Source organism: Temnothorax nylanderi, unplaced genomic scaffold (assembly GCF_030848795.1).
Source record: "Temnothorax nylanderi isolate EJ_2023f unplaced genomic scaffold, tnyl_v1.0 TNYL_tig0017_pilon, whole genome shotgun sequence".
Taxonomy (NCBI): domain Eukaryota; kingdom Metazoa; phylum Arthropoda; class Insecta; order Hymenoptera; family Formicidae; genus Temnothorax; species Temnothorax nylanderi.
The window spans coordinates 806,606-819,855 of NW_027249079.1; the positions used below are offsets into that span (position 1 = coordinate 806,606).

At 43.0% G+C, this 13,250-nt stretch overlaps 2 protein-coding genes and 1 pseudogene across 4 annotated transcripts; 2 read left to right on the forward strand and 1 right to left on the reverse strand.

The window, feature by feature from the left end:
• Nucleotides 1-226: 226 nt before the first annotated feature.
• On the forward strand, nucleotides 227-3,355 carry LOC139768627 (uncharacterized). Of its 2 annotated transcripts, none has more exons than XM_071699008.1 (3): nucleotides 227-628; nucleotides 1,191-1,575; nucleotides 2,172-3,355. In XM_071699008.1, exons 1-3 carry the CDS (start codon nucleotides 562-564, stop codon nucleotides 2,353-2,355), a joined length of 636 nt encoding a protein of 211 aa, XP_071555109.1. In that variant the 5' UTR covers nucleotides 227-561; the 3' UTR covers nucleotides 2,356-3,355. The 2 variants fall into 2 exon arrangements, with proteins under 2 accessions (XP_071555109.1, XP_071555110.1); XM_071699009.1 differs by having other exon boundaries at nucleotides 228-628; nucleotides 1,210-1,575.
• Nucleotides 3,356-3,544: 189 nt separating this feature from the next.
• On the forward strand, nucleotides 3,545-5,711 carry LOC139768626 (uncharacterized; annotated as a pseudogene).
• Nucleotides 5,712-6,894: 1,183 nt separating this feature from the next.
• Nucleotides 6,895-12,870, reverse strand: LOC139768625 (ankyrin repeat and SOCS box protein 16). Of its 2 annotated transcripts, XM_071699006.1 has the most exons (7): nucleotides 12,706-12,870; nucleotides 10,496-10,543; nucleotides 9,844-10,187; nucleotides 9,304-9,544; nucleotides 8,772-9,015; nucleotides 7,808-8,434; nucleotides 6,895-7,534 (listed from the first exon to the last, which is right to left on the reverse strand). In XM_071699006.1, the coding sequence occupies exons 1-6, from the start codon at nucleotides 12,730-12,732 to the stop codon at nucleotides 7,881-7,883; spliced, it is 1,458 nt and encodes a 485-aa protein (XP_071555107.1). In that variant the 5' UTR covers nucleotides 12,733-12,870; the 3' UTR covers nucleotides 6,895-7,534; nucleotides 7,808-7,880. The 2 variants fall into 2 exon arrangements, with proteins under 2 accessions (XP_071555107.1, XP_071555108.1); XM_071699007.1 differs by lacking the exon at nucleotides 10,496-10,543 and having other exon boundaries at nucleotides 12,706-12,836.
• Between the last annotated feature and the right edge of the window lie 380 nt (nucleotides 12,871-13,250).

Below are 13,250 nucleotides of genomic sequence, written 5' to 3' on the forward strand. Positions count from 1 at the left end.
CCGTGTCACACTACGTATCGCGGACGCGGATTCGGATTGGGATTACGGATCGCGGATCGGATTCAGCCAATCACAGATGAGCCGCTCGTCTACGATTGGCTAGATTACGATCCGCGATCCGCAATCTCAATCCGATCCGTGTCCGCGATACGTAGTGTGACACGGGCTTTAGGTCAGAAATCCAGTGGGTCACCGTCTTAGGCCTAGTTTCACAGTGGCCAGTTAGCTTAACTAGTAGTTAATTCTCACTCTCCGTCTCTTTCTAACCTTTGAGGTTAGAAAGAGACAGAGAGTGAGAATTAACTACTAGTTAAGCTAACTGGCCACTGTGAAACTGGGCCTTAGTGTTATTGTAAGATACGCAGGTTGTTCGCCAGATTCCGAACAGAAGTCTCAGAGACCGGACGTATTATCCGATCGTCCAAGTTCCCGCGTATTCCACGCGTTATCCCGTGGTCGCGTTCCGCGTAAATCGCGGTCAAGCTTTTTAAAAGAACAAGCTTACAATATATGTTCTGTGGTCGCCGTTCGCCGTTGAAAAGCATTGAAAAGTAGATAATAATGGAGAACACTTTGTTAACGGCATTCTTGACAGCTCTGTTTATGGTATTTTTGAACTTCCTTAAATGTAAGTATATACTATTTTTAATTATTTTTTTAAACTAAAAATTTACAGTTTTACGCATAGTAAAATTTATTTTTAATGTTGACAGACGCCCTAATTGCCATATATCAGAGGCTGGAAATTAATGATCAAATACTTTTTTGAGCGTATTTTTAATTTTGAGTTTAATTGTTTTTTGCATCGTTCTGTTTAAAAATAGGTAAATTAATAATATTAATACAAATACATATATTACATTTAGACATACATACAAACATTGAGACATTCACATACATTTACATACATTTTATTACAGATGCCGAAAGTTTTTGGGTAGATTTATACCTTATTGTTGTGACCGTACCACGTTGGACAAAGAAACTCAAACAGAACACAATAATATATACACATTGAAATTTTAATAATATACCGACTCAAGCACTTCATCTAGGGACTCAAGTATAAAATGATATAAACATTAGTACGCGATAATAATGCCGCGGATTTAAAATAAAATATAAATCATTTTCCAATCATACACGTCCATGTTGAATATTACATTAATATATTGGGAGTCATCTGGAAGACCGTTTGTCGGAATTCAGGCTGAGTCAGCAGCAAGGAGTAGCGTCGCAGCAAGAACAGTCGTGCTCTGTCAATTCGCAGGATCGTCTGAAACTCGTGGTCGGTCCCCATCCACCCGTCGAACTGCAATCCTTGGCGCAGGAGCCACCTCCCTTGTCGCCGATCAGCGAGACGCCACCGCCTACTGGGATCAGGTCGAGGGCCAGCAGTTCCGGCACCAACACTAGATCCGTCTCTGCCGCGGTCTCTGACGAGAGCGTCGCAGGTGACTCAGGTGTCTTCGAGGCGTGCAATCGGAAAAGATTGTCCGGGCCTATCTCCGATGTGGACCCATTAGCTTCCGGCGAAATGAGCCTAGAAACGGCGCAGGTGCAGATTAAATTGAGGTACGTTTCGTTTATTTTATCTATACTATAGAATAAATAAAAATTTGCATAGAAATATTACAATATTATAGAGATATATTTGTTTCGCAGAAAATAATATTGCTATATAATCATTGATTTAATAGGACTTACAATTAGCATTTTTTTTATCACCATGATCGACAACTTTCTGTCGAAAATTGAACTTGCGCTGAATTTTAAATTGTTTACTGTCAAGACTATAGGCATTTTATTAAGAAAAAAATCGACTCCAAATTTATAACGATTCTGCGTTTGTAATGTAACAGGAAGATGAAGAACAAACACACACTGAATGAGTTTCAACCAAATTTTCTTCACAATTACTTGTATCTTTGTTTTATCCGTATAGAATTAAGTACAGAATAAGAAAGTTTACAAAATACAAAGATTTTAACTCTCGAGCTTTTTAGATACAAGAATTTATGTCTAATCATCAGCTTAAAGATCGCAGAATTTTCGTTACTTGTTTTTCGTGAATTTGTCCATTATAGTACTTTTAGATGCAAATTTCAGCATTTTGAAATGTTTCTTTACTATTGTTTATTTATGTATTTTTTGCATCTTATTTTGTACAGCTTAATCGCAGCGACAGCGACAGCAGTATGCCGCTTTATCGCAGAGGTGGACCTTTTCAACGGAACTCGGTGGAGAGACGTTCTCTGCGATGGCGTCGACCGTCCTCCGCCCTCAGTTACAAAACCACGAAGAAGTCGTCCCATTTGCCACCGACAGCGAGGACGTCGTTGGATCTCGAATTAGATCTCCAGGCGCAGCATGCTAGACTGAACAATCTCCAAGATGAGCTTAGTAGGCTACGGGAATTGAAGCAACGGCTGGAACAAGCACGTGAGAAAGGTGACACCGACCTGGCGACGTGGCTGCTGGAAGACCAGAAATTTCAAAATCTCATAGCGCAAGCCGAAAGTGGCAAGAACGGCAAGAGCCTCGAGGATAAGAAAGTGGAAAAGATGCTGAAGAAAACTTCAGAAGAAATCTACAAGTTGAGGAAAACGAAGGCTGGGCAACGTTATCTTTTTCCAGAGAGAAGATGACGCGGATAAATCTGAACGTTCCTGTTCTGCCACCTGAGGAGCTCGTGACCGAACAGAAATCGCGAAGCCGCTGCCTCTTAACTCTGAATCCCAGGTGCCATGCGCAGATTGTAGGACGCGCGCATCAAAGAGCTCGAAAGGATAAGATGCGTCAAGGGCGGATTGTCGTCGACAAATTGCGTGCTGCAAAGCTGCTGTAGCCGATGTGACCAGTGATCGCGGTGCATGTGCCAATGCTAGGTGTTAAAAGCAACCCCTACGACGGACGCAGCAGCGAGAATTACGCGCGAACGCGAGCGCGATTATGTACATACAGAATGATTGACTAGCGAATTTTGCTCCATTAATAGTAGTTGTGACGATTTGAATTAATCACAACTGCTTTTTAGTTGTGATTAGCTCAAGATAAGTATCTACGTTAAATAACTTAAATTTCTAATTAAAAAATATTTTTTAAATTATTTTTTTGTTTATATTCTTCCTGCGAGTCTGTAAGTGTGTCTCATGTAATGTTGTGTGTACGTGTGTAAACCGCGTGTGTGTTATGTTCTCTTTTATGAAATTACTTAAGGCGAAGGAACACACAACATTACATCCCACACAGCACACTTTTTCGCAGGAAGAACCACAATCACAGTTTGATTTGTAAGCAACGGTTCGTATGGTAATGATTAAAAGGACAAAATACAGTATACTCTTGCCACGTTCGTTTGTGTTGAATACCTTTCCTTTCTATATTTCCGCAATCTTTCCTCGCTATATCCTAAACATATTCAGATAATTATAGACATTTTGTTAAGTACTTAGAAGAGTTTTTAACATGTTGGATATAACATATAAAAAAATTATTTCAAAAATGAATTCTTTGAATCTATGTATTTAATTTGGTTCAGTAATTTTATGTATTTTGTTGTCATGTAAGAGTTGTAGAGTTGAGAGAGTTGAATCGACTGACATCTAAGAGCAGCACATTGAAACAACAGATATCTGCGCTGGAAGAAGAATACGAAGAACAGGACTATAATGTCAGACAAAAAAGTAAGATGAAAAGCAGTTGATCTTAAGAATGTTTTAATACAGTTTTAATAAAGTTCCATAAAATTGTTAGTGCAACGATTGAAGGATATAAAGAACAAGTGTTCGGTAACCAGTACGAGGAAGGATTTTCTCAAATTAAAACACGGCGTAACCAGCAAGCAACTGAAAGATTGCGGCGACATGAGACGAGTGTGCCAGCATTTAATGCCAAACACCTCTATGGACATAGATCAAGAGAAATTAAGGGAGAATCTACATATGGTAACAGATCTGCGTCGTTCAGCCACAGATAAGAAACAAGTAAATCTTTTTTATGAGATATAAAGTAATATTTGCATGTAAAATAGTATTGACGAAAATGACATTTTCCCAATAACAGATATGGACAAAGGTATCGAGCTCTCTCGGTGGTATTGACGTACACACGCTGTGGACACACTTGTATCAAACGCTGTCGCAAGATTTAGACACATTAATGAAATTGGAGACCAAAAGCGCGACTTGGACAGTTCGAGTGTAGTGGGCGAAAATATAGATATTGGTATCGCAAGAGCTTGAACATGTACCAACAACGCTTAGTGGAATTCATCGAACTAATAGAGGTACCGTGAAAAGATATCAAACTATAAGAAAAGATAATTGACAAAAAAATATGAGATTGGGATTAATGCACACTTCTTGTCACCCGGCCCCACTTGCAGTCGTTAGCCCATGAAGATGTGAACGCGTGGTTAGCTCTGAAATTGGAGGTGAGAAAGTTAGAAGCCGAGAACAGGCGTATCTGCAAAACGAAGTTCAGAAGTTGAAGAACACTATCCAGGAGAATTCCTTGCTCAATCTCGACATAGCTCGATTAACGTCCGACATAGAGACGATTGACGCACAGATGGTACGTATTGGCATATTCCACATTCTACATACCCTTGATACTGATATCGAACATATTGCAGGATAAATATATAAAAGACATTCAGCGATCTATAGTAGTTTTAAACTCTACGCCGACGCTCATATTTAAAGAGAAAGAGAAGCTGCATTACGAATTGCAGAAGATAATGGCGTTACAGGTCGACAATTACGACGTGAATAATGCGTTGGACATCGAACTGGATATGTTTCATAATATCTTGGATCTCAATGCTTTACGAAAAGTAATGTTGAAGGGAGATGTGGGACTATACAGGTTGGTATAAAAGTTTTTCACGTTAAATTTTACATTATTATCGTAAAGCTAATATATAATAAACAAATTTTCTCGCAGACACGCAATCTGTGGTCTCGACAAAGTCTTCATCACCTCAGTCAATCCGCAGTGCTCGAGGGGGGATCAAGCCTTACTTCCCAATAATACAAATACCGATATACTCCCTCATAGAGTGCTATAAAATACGCGATTGCCAATATAGTTTACACGAAGCTGCACTGTTCGTCGTCAACTGAGGAGATTGAGTGCGCAGATAAGATAATGCCGCCACGAGAAAAGTGTAATTACAATAGTTTGGAGCTGCTGAATCTCGCCACAGTCGTTTGCGATCAGGCGCGCGAAGAGATCAAGCGCTTCGACGCAGTCCTGAGTGCTTGGTAAGTTAAACCGTCAAGATAATCTGACGTTACAGTTATTTTAATTTTAATCATGCTTTTAGGGCGAACCAAGATGTACAAGAAGCAATGGCACTCGACGAAACGACCGTGGACGGTGTGTCCTTTAAGGATTGGTTGCAGCGTTACAATTTTTTATTACACATGATACAAAAGAGCAAATGATCTATATATTGTAGTCTGTCGCCGTTCATCTATATCTTTAAATAAGAAGTGTTTGAGTTGATCCGAAACTCAGACGTTTCGGCATAGGATAATAGTGAAAGCGTTTTCAAGCATCAGTCCCTGATATCAAAATTTCCCATAATGATACCATCTTCAAAAACAGCATGTAATATAAAATTTATATATAAATAATTATAATTTAGACATATAATATAATATTTCTATTTGTAATTACATAAATTCGTATACTTGCATTTACAATGAATATTTATAATTTAATTGCTATAAATGACAGACAGAGTGTCTTTCCTCTCTAGTTTGGACGAGATTCTCGTCCATTTATTTCCCCGAATCTGAATCAGTCCAGTTACGATCGCGGCGGATCTTGACCTTTATCGCTTTCTATTTGCGCCTAAACTTGAAATCCCGCGTCGCGAATAGGCGCTCGTTCGCAAAACGAGAAATCGCGGGGACAGTCGTTCTTCGGTGGATATTTCGAACCGAGCTTGGAGAAGCGCCATGGAATTTTCGTGCTCCCCGCGAAGATCCGATGGTATGGCACATTTCGTCGCACGCAGTTAACGCACCGCGGCTGCTTTCGAGTTACAAGATACAATTTTAAGCGCAACTATACAATCCTCTATTTATCGCGAAGGCGCTAAATAAGAGATGCACTCATTAACATTTCTTATGCCTGTTAACGCAAAGCGTCTCCATATAGCACGTACTTGTGATATAATTTCACTTTCGGAGCGCTGTTTAATTATTAAGATTTTTTATTATGACGCTATCGCAGTTAAATTGATCTCTCTTAACTTTATCACAGTAATTGTTAATCACAGAAAACCTACACGAACGACACCGATTGCGACTTATTGTTAGTCGAGACAAAATGTTGTTTGTATCTTTCAGGAATCGCCAAGACAAAAAAAAACATAAAGGACAGCAGGCAGTTACGAAAATTGCCCTGACCTTCTTCGAGGCGATTAACTCGCGAACGATATACATTATGTATCCAACTATTTCTTTTTTGATTTACGTTTCTGTTCGGTCCACCGTCTTCATTTATTAAACCGCGTTTTTATCTTCTACTTTTTATCAAATTAATTTAATTGCGCAGCTCGACCTTTAATAGCTTCTTATAGCAATTATAAAAAGATGAAGAAACGTCGATTCCGCTTGCCTACGTGAATCGTTCGCGCTCATTAAGCTCGCGCTCGCACAGGTGTGCGGGGAACCTCGAATTTCCTCACGCAAAGCGACTGCCAAAAGTTTGACGTAAGTCATGGTATTGAGGCTGCTATTTCGAGGATAGCGATGGTGCATGGATCATTGTTGCTCCCACCAACATCGACCAACATTCGGCGCGTCGTAATCGCGCGCGGCCAAGCATGCGGCCGCGTGTACGTGAAGGAGCCCCCTGATCAGGCACAGCTGGACGGTGTTCCAATTTGATTCTCCTTTATTTCTCTTTATTGTACATTGAGCGTATATATCGTCGTATATACAAAGGTACAAAAGAAGTCGATCACTTCGCGACCGTCGGAAGAATAATCCTCCCCGGCTGTTTGTCCGGCGACAAACTTCGCGTAACTTCGCCACGATAACTCTGCAAGGTACTTGATTCTGTGTGCAATATTTCCAGATTGACGATTCGAGAGCGCTCGGGAGTGCATTCGCGCGTTTGAGCAACGAGAGCGCGTCTTACATCGCTACTATCACGAACGATCTTCTCGACATGCGAAAGTAGAGAGAAAATACATACATACAAAACGTACATTTAGCGACTAGAATCGTATAACAATATAGGTAAAATATAAATGTGGTGCTGTCTAAGCGTTATATCACTTTACACGCGTTGTGTAAAAGAAGGATACTAACGTAGAAACAAAAGGCACCTCGACAGCCTCGTTATTGTACTCATCGAATTGACGGGGACTCACAGCAGCGCGCAAATACTTTATCTTCCGCATCTTCGCCAATCTTAAAAAAAAAAAACAGACTTCGACGATGCCGGTACAGGTCGCTTTTAATGAGATGATTCTCGCCTTTCTTATCTCAAGTCTACGATTTTGATTGAAGCTCTGAAAAAGAAAACAGTACTGGTTACTGCACTAAAACTGAAATTTTGAAACAGTTTTTTTGCATAGTGTTTTCAAGTGATATGTATAAGAGATTTTTTTTCACGTATTAATAACGTGTGGATAGCTAGAATATAATTAATAAATTTTGTCAGATCAATAACTTCTTTGTTTAAAATTAATTAACTCAAAAAACATGGACTCGGTGCAGTTTCGTATTTTAGGGTTTTCAGTCGCGAGTAAGTATACCAAGTCCTCGCGTAGAATATAATTTACCGGAAATCCAAGAAAGTACTCCGACAAACGTCATCCCTCCCGACAAACGTCTCGATCTCCAACAATCTCTCGACTAGTAGTAGTCGTAGAGGAGATAACGGTGCAACGACTGCGGCAGCTGCAGCTTCCTGACGATCTTCGTTAGCCTGGTGCCGCAGAGTTTGCGGACTATCAATCTCGCCTGATGGGTCAACGGCAGCGGGGTCCTGGCCGCCTCCATCACCAGGGCCTTCTGCGCGTCCGTCAGGCTGCTGGACCGTCGGATCATGCAGGGATCGAAGCTCTCCGCCGCCTCCAGCAGCGCCCGCAGCAGCCGCGGCTTGTCGGCCGTGTTCTGCAAGGAGTTGAGGATGCCGTGCGGGTCGCGGAACTGCGTCTTGATCACCACCCGGGCACCGTACTTCAGCAACAACGCCACTATTTCCACCGACGGGTTCTCGTTCGAGGCGACGTACTCGGCGAGCACCGGTCGCAACGCCGGCCCGTCGTCGCTGCGTATCACCAGATTGGGATCGGCGCCGCGCTCCAGCAGCATGCACAGGATCTCCAGCCGGTTCGGGATGTTGTCCGCGCACGCCACGTGCAGCGGTGACCCGATGATCGGCGACGTGGCGTTCACGTCCGCGCCTGGGGAACCGCGATCGAAAAATACAATCTTTTTTATCATTATCCAAATATAATTCGATTAAATTATTGCCGTTGAGATATTGTTTCAGATATAATTTCGAGTACGATCCTGGGTCAAATTTATATAAGACTGAAAGAGATATTAGGACGTTGTTGATCAACGAGAACGGCTCTTGGCGGAGTCTATCTATGATCGCGAGCTGTGACTTCGTGAGAAAAAAAGGGATCGTACGCGACACGGATAGATTTAATACCGGACGCGCGTATTCGACCTTCGAATGCCGCGCGATTTCGGCCGTATGCCAGCGATTATCGGCCCGGGATGCCGCTAACTCACCCGCTTCGAGCAGCATCTCGACGATCGACGGGTCGCCCTTGAGTATGGCCAGATCGAGGGCCGTCGGTTTCTGATAGTCCGGCCCGAGGTCCAGCCGGGCGCCCTGCTTCAGCAGCAGATTGATCACCGTCGGATCGCCGCCAAGGATCGCGTAATGCACCACCGTACGGTAATCGTGCCTTGCGTCCGCCGTCGCGTTCACGTCCGCGCCGTAGCTCAACAGCAGAAGCACCGAGGATATTCCCTGCGACATTCGCGAGGATCAGTTTTTCCGCGATTTTGCGAAAACGCGAACGTAATTTATAGGTACTGCGTGTCGAGTATAGTTGTGAATTTTAGGAGAGACACAAGAAATTCAAAACGCCTCTGAAGGTTTGAGAAAAAAGAAAATATAACGTCTTTGGATAGAGACTTCCTTTCTCTTAAAAAAATGATTTTTAATTGATTTTGAACTGGCTTAAATTCGCGAGGAAAACAGGGTCCTCGTGTTGTTCGTTGATGGGCAAGTCTATCTCTCGTTGATTCTGCTTACCTGCGGCAGTCTGGCGGCCTTCATGAGGGGCGTCAGCCCGGCGCGATCCCGCGTGTTCGGATGAGCGCCGAAGGCTAACAGCAGCTCCATACACTCTAGATCCAAGGGCGACACCAGATTGATCTCGGAACCGAAGAAGTACCTCTTGTTCGGATTAGCGCCTGCCTCCAGCAGGATTTTCGCGACCTCGACGTGGCGGTTCCGCAGGGCTAAGCGCAGCGGCTCATCGCACAACATAGTCCTAAATCGGAAGATCCCAGAGAATACAGAATACTGACGATGTAGACGACGTATCTGATGTGGTTCAAAATTGACATGTCTGTCCGGCGAGTTTATGGTCTTACGCCACAGTAGAATTTTTATTATTATATAAAATATCGTGCAATATGATTAAAAGAAGAAATAATTAATTCTTGAATCGCGCACTTTTTACTTCAGGCTGTTACCCAGCTATTTATGTCATTCAAAATTATTTCTCTTCACAAGTATTTTAAAAGATCTCGACGATCACCAGTCAGTGTTAAGAGCCATATGACGCACCTGGGAAAGAGCTCCGGCGTGTCTTGCCGGTGGTCCACCTTGGCGCCGTACTTCAGCAGCAGCTTCACCAGGTCCAGGTAGCCGTGCTCGGCGGCGAGATGCAGGGCCGAGTAGCCGCACTCGTCGGTGGCGTCGATGTCGGCGCCGCGCACCAGCAACAGTTGGGCGGCCTCGGTGTACCGCTGCCAAACGGCGTAGTGCAGGGGCCTGAGGCCCTGGGTGACCGGCTCGTTCGGCTTGGCACCGCAGGCGAGGAGGATGCGGATCTCGTCGAGCGGCTGCAGCCGTATTATCGAGTCCGCCAGCTCCCGCTGCAACGGGTTGGCGATGCACTCGGTCGGCATCTACGTGGCGTAACACAAAGAGATAGACAGGCGAGGTGAGAGAAAGAAAGATGAGAGGGAGATAGTAGAAAGAATTGCGTATAACGCGTTATCTCGCGCATTGGCAGATTCGAAATCATCTTCTAGGATTTACAGAGACGGTTCATCGACGACGGTCCAGCGATACGTAACGTCATCGATGTCATTTCTAACAGCGGAAATTGCGAGTCCCCCGCGGAAAGAAACTGAAAAATCTTTCGCGAGGCGTAAAGACAGAACAATACGTACACGACATGCATTATTGACATGTATCTAACGTTGATACGCACTTTAATACTGAGTCTGATTTGCCTTACACGACGAGCGATCCGACAAATCTGCAATACAAGAAGATAGGGGGATTAATAAGAACCGGCTTGTTGTAACTCACGATATTACAATGTGAGAAAAATATTTGAACAATATGAAATTCCGTGTCTTGTTTTAATAATTAATTAATAAAAATGAACGCAATTATATTTTTTCAGCGAGATCCCGTGTATAAAAAATATATATTTCTCAGGTTTTTCTATCGTATCCTTGATTTACAATCTTTTCTACCGCAAGCCGTAAAACTTATATAACAAAAATACAAAAACGCCAATATATTGATTGGAAAGAAATATAAAAGTGTTGGGAAATGTGAATTAATAAATTTTACAGAATACAACAACTAAATTATAAAATATGTTACATAAATTTTATATTGCAATATAGAAGAGCATTCGCGAGGATACGATAGAAAAGACCTCGATTTGAGATTCCGGACATCGCTGGTAACGCAATCGCATCGCCGTGAAACACAGCTGCGCGAAGATTTTCCTCCGACGGCGATCCCGCGAGAGACGAACTTCGCGAGACACGATTTGGCTGACGATAGGTGAGTAATGCAATCGCCGTTCCCGCAGCGGGGAACTTCGCTGACGCGCGTCACGAGCACCAGAAACTCTGCCAAGAGGACGGCGCAATTTTGGCGATGATGCCGGAAGTCCCGCGGCGTCGTCGATCGAGAATCACGCAGTCTGCGCCTCCGCGAAGATCTGGCGCGCAACGCGCTCTCCGCAGCCACTTGTCCCCTTTGTTACGCGAACAATCGCGAAATTCACTTTAACGATGGTCCGAACGATCTCTTCGAACTCGAGAAGAGCGATCTAAATGTGCAATTTCAGGATTGATCTTGTCGAATGTTTTTCAGAAAAGCGCAAATTCGCTTTTGACAACTTTAAAGTTGATTTTCTCGACTCTTCTCAATGAAATCTGCAGCTAAATTTAGTTAAGGAAATACTCTCTTTCTCTGTCGGTCTATATTTTAGTTAAATTATAACATCAGAAAGGACGTCGTCAGGCTAGAGCTTAATTAAAATCGTCTGCGAGCTTTAGATAATTATTATACATTCAATTTGCGATTTTATTTGATTGACCAAAAATTACATTTAAGATTACATTATGGACTTTGAACAAGTTAATTCTTGAAAAATAACGCGCGAATCAAAGTTGCTATGATAACGAAATGTCCTGTAAGCTTTAAGACAACACGAGGCATCATAGGCTGATTCTTTCCCGCGATTCTTGAATTCTTGGACCGGTAATAATCCTGTATTGCACGACGTATTCTTAGTTTTCTCGAAAGATCAAGATCGATCCGACCAGCGCGGTAACGACGCAAAAAGAGCCGATATTCACTGCCAATTTTCGCCGCGTATATCCGACTATCGTAAACATTTAGTCCGGATTGATGCAAGATCTTGATAATGTCGCGCAATTTGTTACACTTCAAGTATCGAAGCGGAAGTAGGACGCTCCAGATATGTATTACGGTTTGACACCTGTCGCACGCGATTGAGACTTCCATTATAAATCGCTAAACAAAAAAGTAGATTAATAAATAAGTATACTAATTCCCAATAGCAATGCAACGTATTAAATTATTCGCTCAGTTCAGTCGTTTCGATTAATCTTATCAGGTTTTTTTACATCTATTTATTTATGAAAATATTATATGTATAAGAAACTTGTTTGCAGGTAAGCTATTAATTGAAAGGTTTTAATCATTTCAAGACATTTTACTTGGTCCTCTTGATCTCAATTTAGTAAACGATGTCGTTTCGATTCACTGATTGACTTTCAGGGAAAAGAAATTTAAACGGTAAGAAAAGGAAAGACTAGTTGTCAATCTTGCTTGAAATTTTTCAGAGCATGAGGTATAGTTTCCGAGAAAGGACGATGTTCTAGAAATTAGAGAGTCATCAAGTAACATCTCGTACATCCTAATTTTTAAGTAGTTTCTTCAATCTTGCATCAATCGAAAATCTCACCGTACCGAGGGAAAAAATCCCATCTCGCGAAAACATCCGGTTACTTGTCACTCTGACGTCTCAACTCTCGGACGATCGGGTACTGATCGCGACATCCGGTATCGGCGACCCGGTCGACGATGACGATCTCTCGTCCGCTCCATCCGCATAGTGACTTGACGTTACCGCGTTTATTGTTTACTCACTTCAAAGACGGTGCGGTGCTCCAGCATGTAGGAACGGTGTCGCGAGAACTGACTTCTTCGTCGGACGACCCGGTCCTATTTAAAGCCTCCGGCGAAGCGGCGCGACTCGCCGCAGTCGCCGCCCGAAAATAACACAAAGGGATACGCACTCGGGAGAGTTCGCGCATGTATCTTTTGGCTGCTACGCAATTTTTGTCTTTTAGCGCGTAGACGCGCGCGAGAGAACGCGTATCCATCTCGTAGCACGGCTACGAACTCTACGAAGGTAAGCTACCCCTTTATTCGCGCGCGCTTTTTCCTCCCCGATCTTCTGACGGGCGGAATCGTCATCGCGCCGCGGGCCCCCTTCGCGAGGGGGGCTCCCCGCTCCTCGCTCACGTGTGTTTGTTTTGACAATATTTTGTGATCTGTTTTGGCAGTCCGCGCGCAATCGCCATAAAAACACATTTGCCGAAACTGCAGTGGTATAAGGTACTTAACACGCGATATCACAAACGGGCGCGTTGCAAAAATCTCGGAATATAACGATCGCGCCGGATGGGCTT

What these genes read in the sequence shown, in the direction of transcription:
- LOC139768627 (XM_071699008.1), top strand. Translation starts at nt 562, where the DNA reads ATGGAGAACACTTTGTTAACGGCATTCTTGACAGCTCTGTTTATGGTA. An exon ending in ATTTTTGAACTTCCTTAAAT is followed by an intron (nt 629 to 1,190) that starts GTAAGTATATAC and finishes GTCATCTGGAAG; the next exon opens with ACCGTTTGTCGGAATTCAGG. An exon ending in CAGGTGCAGATTAAATTGAG is followed by an intron (nt 1,576 to 2,171) that starts GTACGTTTCGTT and finishes TATTTTGTACAG; the next exon opens with CTTAATCGCAGCGACAGCGA.
- LOC139768625 (XM_071699006.1), bottom strand. Translation starts at nt 12,732, where the DNA reads ATGCTGGAGCACCGCACCGTCTTTGAA. An exon ending in AAATCAGACTCAGTATTAAA is followed by an intron (nt 10,188 to 10,495) that starts GTGCGTATCAAC and finishes TACGCCACGTAG; the next exon opens with ATGCCGACCGAGTGCATCGC. An exon ending in CGAGATGCTGCTCGAAGCGG is followed by an intron (nt 8,435 to 8,771) that starts GTGAGTTAGCGG and finishes GCGGTTCCCCAG; the next exon opens with GCGCGGACGTGAACGCCACG.